This window comes from Salvelinus sp. IW2-2015, linkage group LG34 (assembly GCF_002910315.2).
Source record: "Salvelinus sp. IW2-2015 linkage group LG34, ASM291031v2, whole genome shotgun sequence".
In the NCBI taxonomy this organism is placed as follows: domain Eukaryota; kingdom Metazoa; phylum Chordata; class Actinopteri; order Salmoniformes; family Salmonidae; genus Salvelinus; species Salvelinus sp. IW2-2015.
In genome coordinates this window covers 1,965,708-1,975,156 of record NC_036873.1, presented here as the reverse complement: position 1 = coordinate 1,975,156, position 9,449 = coordinate 1,965,708, and the positions used below count along the sequence as shown (strand labels likewise).

The window sequence follows — 9,449 nt, the reverse complement described above, 5'->3', positions numbered from 1 at the left end:
ATGTTTTGGATATTGTGGGCTGATTATGGGGACTTTTGGGAATATTGTGGGGATATATGGGATGTTTTGGGAATATGTGGGGATATATGGGATTTTTGGAATATTGTGGGATATATGGGATGTTTTTGGGAATATTGTGGGATATATGGGGATGTTTTGGGAATATTGTGATATATGGGCGGTGTTTATGTTTTGGGAATATTGTGGGGATATATGGGGATGTTTCGGGGATATTATGGGGATGTTTTGGGAATATTATGGGGATATATGGGAATGTTGTTATACTAAGCTCCCCCCAGGATGTACGGAGCTTACCTCTGTGCTCTGCCATGCCCTGTCTCCTGTAGGACATTGGAACAAACACACACCCTGTACCACTACCCACAGGCCCTGGCCCACTCTGCCCACCCCTGCCCAGAGACTGGCACTGATTGGCTGGCGCATGACAGGAACAGTTTTTGATTGGCTGTGGGGGATCCATGGTAGGCTGAATGAGAGCTAGATAGAATGAGAGATAGAGAGAGACGGGAAGAGAAAGTGGCCGAGGGTGCTGCTGTGTGGATTTTGGGTTGTGTGATGTAGCCAGTGGGGTTGTGTTTTCAGTTTGATCCAAAACACTGGGGTTTAATATCAGGCCTGAGGATATGCTGGTGGAGGGGAGAGGGCTTGGGCGGCACACGTGGTGTTCTGGTAATCGCTTGGCTAATAACAACAGGAACTAATGCTAGAGGCAGTGTGTCAGTTCATTGGGTAGCCTACAGCCAGGGGGTAGTTTTAAGCTTTAGAAAAAAACGAATATAAGCCTCGTGGTCTGATAAGTACAAAATAAAGAACAAGTTTTACAACATGCAGTCTTGTTTTGACTTTGTTACTTTCCTCAGTTTCTTTATGATCAGCACCCCTTCACCATAACAGGGTGCTGCTGACGAGGCCTAACAGTGGATCAAACAGACTGGACCTGTCCATCAACTCACAGGGGGTGTTTTATCTGTGCTGGAGCGAGGTGTGGTGCGTGTACGAGGCAGCAAGGTGTGGAGTAGAGGGGGAGAGCGGGAGTAGAGGGGGAGAGCGGGCGGAGAGAGAGGGAGAGGAGAAGCCTTTGATCTTTACTTCATGGCTCTGGTTGGATCAAGGACACCGGGAGAGAGACCAGGGTCGGAGGGAATCACGGACGGCAAACGGACGCCGTTTAAAGATGGCAGCGCAGCCGTGTTGTGGCGTGGCCGAGCGACATGAAATAGAATAACGAATGTCTGACGGAGGGAAAACGTGAGTCTTTGCACAGACAACAAACATGAAAGTACATAAAGTACATGGACACAGTGTACAAYACACCGAYGTAATGTACACATTCAAACACCTACTTTAAGGTCCTCAMGMTCCCTTCACAGTCTCAGGATAGAGTGGTTGGCTGGCTGTACAACACAGGCAGCTATTGCTGGTATTGCCTTGATGCGTTCAAGTAGTATTGTATCGATTCTCAAGCACATCGCATTCATAACTGCAGCAAAGGTAGGGAAAGGACAAGTACGAATAAAAGCTAGAATACTGGGTTGATGTTTAGGTATTGCTGCATATAGAAATTAATTTCTTATTTTATGTAGCAGTTGATATACAAAACATTAAGGACACCTGCTCATTCCATTCAAATAGACTGACCAGGTGAATCCAGGTGAAAGCTGTGATCCCTTATTGATGTCACGTTTTGTGCAATTCACTTTCAAATTCAGTGTAGATGAAGGGGAGAGACGGGGTTAAAGAAGGATTTTAAGCCTTGAGACAATTTGAGACATGAGTCGAATATGTGTGCCAATCAGACGGTGAAGGGGCAAGACAAAAGATTGAAGTACCTTTGAACGGGTACGGTGTAGGTGCCAGGCGCTCCGGTTTACGTCAAGAACTGTTTATTTTTTTGTTCAGATAGCTTTAAAAACAATCTTTTAACGGCTTGCCAGTGGAGAGAAAGGGAGAGAGAGTGAAGAAATAGAGAGAAAGGGAGAGGAGTGGTATGAGGGATGGAGTATGGTTGGGTAGTGGTCATTTTGGGTCATTCAGAAATAACAACACAACTCCCAAAACTGCTGTCATCTTCAGAGCTCTCGCAAATACCCTCAACCACAGCCTCCGTCAAAACTTCATGTTATTATTTCCACTTCCTCCCGACCGCCCAGCCAAACCACACCAGTCTTGTCCTCCTTCTTCTCCGCTTTCTCATTCCTCTTTTATTTCTCTCGCTCTTTAGTATGTTAGCAGAACCAGAGGACAGAAAGACGGAGAGAGATGGAGAGAGAGACGAGAGAGACGGGAAGAGAGAGAGAGAGAGAGAGAGGAGAGAGACAGAGAGAGACAGAGAGAGACGAGAGAAGAAGAGAGAGAGAGAGAGAGAGAGAAGGAAGAGACAGAGAGAGACAAGAGAGACAGAGAGAGGAGAGGAGAGAGACGGAGAGAGAGAGAGAGAGAGAACGAGAGAGACAGAGAGAGACAAGAGAGAGAGAGAGAGAGAGAGAGAGAGAGAGAGAGACAGAGAGAGAAGGAGAGAAGAGAGAGAGACGAGAGAGAGAGAGAGAGAGAGACGAGAGAAGACAGAGGAGAGAAGAGAGAGACAGAGAGAGAGAAAGAGGGCTGGATAGACCCTTACTCTACCAGAGAACTACTAAGAAGCAGCGTCACCAAAGTTATTCCACTGGGATACCAAAAGGCAGTGCAAACAGGACCAAGTCTTGGTGTAGTTATTTTGGATGAAGAGGGGAAGAGGAAGAGATGAAGAGCAGGGATGGATGGAGGGAAGAAGTGAGGAGGAAAAAGGGGGCTTTGCTTCAAAGAAAGTACTTCAAAGGATGGCTCCACGCTGTGTGCCTTAAAATTATTCACGTCGGGCAACATGTTGGATTGTGCGCAGCCGCTTTGCCCTTGCTATGTTATAACCGCTAGATGAATGAATGCCATCTTAGAGAGAAACCCCTCTGTGGAGTGAGACCCCGGCACCAACGAAGGGGTTCCCACCGCAGCCCGAACCCCTGACCAACCGTAGCCAAGCACCGAACCCCCAGCTGAACCCCCTAAATCTCAAGTAGCTAGTTAGCATCGCGCCCTCTGATCACCAGGAGCTTTCATCGATTAGCTGATTGAGCGGAGTTAGCGGTTAGCGATAGCAGTAGCGGCTGTGATGGATCCTGCTGAGTGGAGCTGGCGTTAGCTATAGCAGAGCGGGCGGCTCAGCGCCGTGCCTGTTTGAAAGGCTGATGTGATTGGGTGATTGGGGCTGTGGAGCGGTTTGGATAGTGTGTGTGTGTGTGTGTGTGTGTGTGTGTGTGTGTGTGTGCTGGAGTGCCCTAACAAAGACGGATGGGGCTGAGAGAGCACACACATATGCTACGCCGTATATTAATACAGGTAGCAATCCCCACCTGCTGCATACATATGGTTTCGTCTCCTCTGAGAGATGTTCTGTACGTGTTGAACTCCTATATCAGAGTCATTGGGCACATGGGCTGCGTCCCTAATGGGCATTGAGAGTAACTCCTCCCTTAGGAACCACAGACATGGTCACATTAGTGTAACAATGCAATAGGTCTGTATGGTGTATTACAACATCAGGGTAACAAGGGGTTAATATAATCCTCTGGTTCTGCCTGAATGCATGCATTATGAGCGAGCGTGTGTGTTTGTGTGCGTCTGTGAGTAGAACGAGTAGAGACGATAAAATATGCCGGTACACATTTTCCATTATTGAGACGGAGAGAAAGCGAGAGGATAACCGTCTTGGGCGTGTCAGAGAGAATCAGCATAATGCGCTGTAATGGAGATTAGAACTGGAACCCGGCCCGGTCTAAATATCTACAATACGGAAGCTGACATCATAGTTAAATGGAAGACCATAACATCAACGTATTGGGTTGATTGTAAATGTAAAATGATTGGGGAAGTATTATTTTCCTGAAGACTGCGGTGCATTGTTCATGATGTCTATGTGCACGACGTATTTGAATAATAATGATCATTATTAAGAGAAATGTCTATCCTCACTAGAGTTCTATTCTATTCTGTTCTATTCTGATTCTATTCCATGTCCAGCCATGGCTCTTTGTGGTGCTGACTTTGACATTGACCTTGAAGCCCTTCTGTTGAGCCGTTAACACTAGAACAACCGAGACGGTCAATCTGGCCATTTTCAATTTTGGAATATCAATAACTTCATTTCATTAAAAACCTCGAACCCACCTTTTCCTAAATATGTGTATTTTAAACTCTAGCAATACTTTGAGATAAATATAATAAAGAAAAAGGTTTTGGGGCATTTCATCCTCAAAGCGCCACTTGGGTCAAAATGACTGTACGCATATTTAACAGTAGCATAGCCTGGCCTCAACCAGGAGCCTATCAATAGACGCCAGTCTAATAAATCCATTTAATATAAACAATCACAAAGAAATCCATTCATATTTAGTTTAGGAAGGTCATAAAAAAACATTATACAAGACMATTTATTTAAAAGAACAGAATAGCATGTTTTGAGTTGTATTTATCTGTGCTTAGTAGGCTATGSCTGCTAATGATGCCAATGACGTGTTAGTTTAGCAGACATCACAGGCCCTGCCCTACCACAGTCAACACACATATATTTCACAGTAAGAATATAATGGAATATTACAAAAATAGCCCAAATGGCTTTTGCTGATTGTCACCAGGACTCAAATGAGGAACGTGGGTTTTATTTTGAAAGAGAGACCATCTGCACAATTTGTAGAGTTGTTTGGCGAAAATAGCTCCATTAGAAACCTTGGAATCGGCTCTTTCTGATAGGGTATAGGAATTGTAACTTCCGGAACTCTGTAGGATGATATGGAAGAAGTGCTATTTGGTCATCTCTGTTCCCTTCTTTGTCAATGCAATTGATCATATTTTCACCCAACAGACTATTGTCAATTTAGTATTGTCTTTAGGCCACATCTATTATTATATGTGTGAAATTAGTTTCAATATACTATGGTGTAGTTTGGATGGKCCAGCTAGGCTGTTGTCTTACAGACAGAAAATACACTATCATCTTATTTTAGTATTTAGTCTATGCGATTCTGATCAATCAATACATTTTCTGGCTGATTAAAAGTTTAAAAGTCACGTTTGGTGGCCTGAGGTTTCTGATGACCTATTTGAATGTTATAAATATATTCATTTAGCAATTTATTATGGAATGTCACACCAATTTAAATATCAACGGTCAGAATGATGGTCACAAGGTACATATAGGAAATGGGATGGATGGCCTATTTCCACACACACACACACACACACACACACACACACACACACCACACACCACACACACACACACACACACACACACACACACACACACACACACACACACACACACACACACACACACACACACACACACACACACACACACACACACACACAACACACACACACACCTCCCACTCTCAGGTGGAATTTCTGCCCTAGTCACCCTTCACCACTATATTCCTCTCTAGCAGGAAAGCCTTAGGTGCATGTGTGTGTGTGTATTGTTTGTATATGTGTGCGTGTGTACACACCACCTCTCCTTTTGGGACTCTTGTGTGTGAGGGGAAGTCAACAATAACAAATGAACAGGGTCCTGGTAGGAAAACGACTCAATCAGTAAGGCCCTGGACTCGCCTACCAGGGAAAACACCACTGTGGCCAGGTGCTGTGTGTGTAGCGTGTGTAGTGTTGTGTGTTGTATGTGTGTGTTTGTGTGTGTAGATCGAGAATTCTTCCTTTCTATCGATTTCATTGAAATAAACTGCAACCCATGTGTGTTTTAGCGTGTGTAACAGCGTGGAACAAAATGTGTGTGATTATTTTACAATCCGGTACAGTGCTGGTCAATAGTCATTAACCAAAATCTATTTCTCATAATAATCTTTCTGGACCTGTCACTGCTTCTCCGCCCTGTCTTCTGTGCTAAACACTTTGTTTGTTGGTATTTCACGCTAGTTGCTTGTCCACGCTTAATCTAGGTTAATATAGCTATAAGAGTTTATATCTCTAGGTAATGGCTATAAGAGCTTAATCTAGGTAAATGGCTTAGTAAGAAGCTTAATCTAGGTAATGGCTATAGAGAGCTTAATCCAGGTAATGTCATAAGAGTTATCTAGGTTAATGCTATAAGAGCTTAATCTAGGTAATGGCTATATAGAGCTTAATCTAGGTAATGGGCCTATAAGAGTTAATCTAGGTAATGGCTATAAGAGCTTAATCTAGGTAATGGCATATAAGAGCTTAATATAGGTAATGGCTATAAGAGCTTAATCTAGGTATGGCTATAAGAGCTTAATCTAGGTAATGGCTATAAGAGTTTAATCTAAGGTAAATGGCTATACGAAGTTTAATCATTAGGTAATGGCTATAAGAGCTTAATCTAGGTAATGGCTATAAAGAGCTTAATCCAGGTAATGGCTATAAGAGCTTAATCTAGGTAATGGCTATAAGAAGCTTAATCTAGGTAATGGCTATAAGAGTTTAATCTAGGTAATGGCTTATACGAGTTTATCTAGGTAATGCTATAAGAGCTTAATCTAGGTAATGGCTATAAAGAGCTTAATCCAGGTAATGGCTATAAGAGCTTAATCTAGTAATGGCTATAGAGCTTAATCTGGTAATGCTACGAGTAATCTGGTATAGCTATAAGAAGTTTAATCTAGGTAATAGCTATAAGAGTTTAATCTAGGTAATGGCTATAAGAGCTAATTAGGTAATGGCTATACAGAGCTTAATCTAGGAATGGCTATAAGAGTTAATCAGGTAATAGCTATAAGAGTTTAATCTAGGTAATGGCTTATAAAGAGCTTAATCCTAGGTAATGGCTATAAGAGTTAATCTAGGTAATGGCTATAAGAGTTGTAATCTAGGTAATGGCTATAAGAGCTTAACTAGGTAATGGCTATAAAGAGTTAATCTAGGTAATGGCTATAGAGCTTTAATCTAAGGTAATGGCTATAAGAGCTTAATCTAGGTAATGGCTAAGAGTTTAATCTAGGTAATGGCTATAGAGTTTAATCTAGGTAATGGCTATAAGAGCTTAATCTAGGTAATGGCTATAAGAGCTTAATCCAGGTAATGGCTATAAGTTAATTAGGTATGGCTTAAGAGCTTAATCTAGGTAATGGCTATAAGAGTTTAATCTAGGTAATGGCTAATACGAGTTTAATCTAGGTGTTTAATGGCTATAAGATTATCTAGGTAATGGCTATAAGAGCTTAATCCAGGTAATGGCTATAAGAGCTTATCTAGGTAATGGCTATAAAAGAGCTTAAATCTAGGTAATGCTATAAGAGTTTAATCTAGGTAATGGGCTATAAGAGCTTTAATCTAGGTAATGGCTATAAGACTTAATTAGGTAAGGCTATAAGAGTTTTAATCTAGGTAATGGCTATAAAGAGTTTATCTAGGTAATGGCTATAAGAGCTTAATCTAGGTAATTGGCTATAAGAGCTTAATCTAGGTAATGGCTATAAGAGCTTAATCTAGGTAATGGCTATAAAAGTTTATCTAGGTAATGGCTATACGGTTAATCTAGGTAATGGCTATAAGAGCTTAATCTAAGGTAATGGCTATAAAGTTAATCAGGTAATGGGCTATAAGAGTTAATCTAGGTAATGGCTATAAGAGCTTAATCCAGGTAATTCGCTATAAGAGTTAATCTAGGTTATGGCTATAAAGCTTAATCTAGGTAATGGCTATAAGAGTTAATCTAGGTAATGGTTATACCGAGCTTAATCTAGGTAATGGCTATAGAGCTTAATCTAGGTAATGGCTATAAGAGCTTAATCTAGGTAATGGCTATAAAGAGCTTAACTCAGGTAATGGCTATAACCGAGCTTAATCTAGGTAATGGCTATACGAGTGTCTATCTAGGTAATGGCTATAAGAGTTAATCTAGGTAATGGCTATAAGAGTTTTAATCTAGGTAATGGCTATACGAGTTAATCTAGGTAATGGCTATAAAAGTTGAATCTAGGTAATGGCTATAAAGTTTAAATCAGGTAATGCTAAAGAGTTACTAGGTATGGCTATAAGAGTTTGAATCCTAGTAATGGCTAATAAGAGTTAAATCTAGGTAATTGGCTATAAGAGTTTAATCTAGGTAATGGCTTATAAGAGCTTAATCCAGGTAATGCTATAAGAGTTTAATCTAGGTAATGGCTATAAGAGTTTAATCTAGGTAATGGCTATAAGAGCTTAATCGTAGGTAATGGCTATAAAGTTTAATCCAGGTAATGGCTATAAGAGTTTAATCTAGGTAATGGCTATATAGAGCTAATCTAGGTAATGGCTATAAAGAGCTTAATCTAGGTAATGGCTATAAGAGCTTAATCTAGGTAATGGCTATAAGAGCTTAATCTAGGTAATGGCTATAAGAGCTTAATCTACGGTAATGGCTATAAGAGCTTAATCTAGGTAATGGCTTATAAGAGTTGAATCTAGGTAATGGCTATAGAGTTGAATCTAGGTAATGGCAATAAGTGTTGATCTAGGTAATGGCTATAAGAGTTTAATCTAGGTAATGGCTATAAGAGCTTAATCCAGGTAATGGCTATAAGAGCTTAATCGAGGTAATGGCTATAAGCGTTTAATCTAGGTAATGGCTTTAAGAGCTGAATCTAGGTAATGGTTATAAGAGCTTAATCTAGATAATGGCTATAAAAAACGTAATCTAGGTAATGGTATACGAGTTTAATCTAGATAATGGCTATACAAACTTAATCTTAGGTAATGGCCATAAGAGCTTAATCTAGGTAATGGCTATAAGAGCTTAATCTAGGTAATGGCTATAAGAGTTTAATCTAGGTAATGGCTTTAAGAGCTGAAATCTAGGTAATGGGTTATAAGAGTTAATCTAGATAATGGCTATACAAACTTAATCTAGGTAATAGCTATAAGATGCTTAATCTAGGTAATGGCTATAAGAGTTTAATCTAGGTAATGGTTAAACGAGTTTAATCTAGATAAATGGCTATACAACTTAATCTAGGTAATGGCTATAAGAGCTTAATCTAGGTAATGGCTATACGAGTTTAATCTAGGTAATGGCTATAAGAGTTTAATCTAGGTAATGGCTTATAAGAGCTTAATCTAGGTAATGGCTATAAGAGATTAATCTAGATAATGGCTATAAAAACTAATTATAGGTAATTGGCTTATAAAAACGTATTCTAGCTAATGGCTATACAAATGAATCTAGAAATGATGGCTATAAAAAATGTAATCCGTCATGGCTATAAAGATTAATCTAGGTAATCGCTATAAAAGCTTAGTCTAGATAATGGCTATAAAAAACTTAATCTAGGTAATTGGCTATAAGAGCTTCCCTGTGGTGCTTGCTTGGTCTCTGAAAGAGTTTGACTGTCTCCAGCTCTTCTGACGTCAACACAAAACCAATTATTTTGTCGGATTTTTCA

General features: G+C 40.4%; 1 protein-coding gene across 1 annotated transcript in view; it reads right to left on the bottom strand.

Annotated features, from left to right (window-relative positions):
• The window catches only part of LOC111958355 (teneurin-3), a gene marked incomplete at its 5' end in the record, with an annotated part of 80,464 nt that overhangs the window by 56,877 nt on the left and 14,138 nt on the right, over positions 1–9,449 (bottom strand). The window contains 1 exon segment of the mRNA XM_070437240.1: positions 5,481–5,490. Coding sequence (XP_070293341.1) covers positions 5,481–5,490 — 10 coding nt within the window.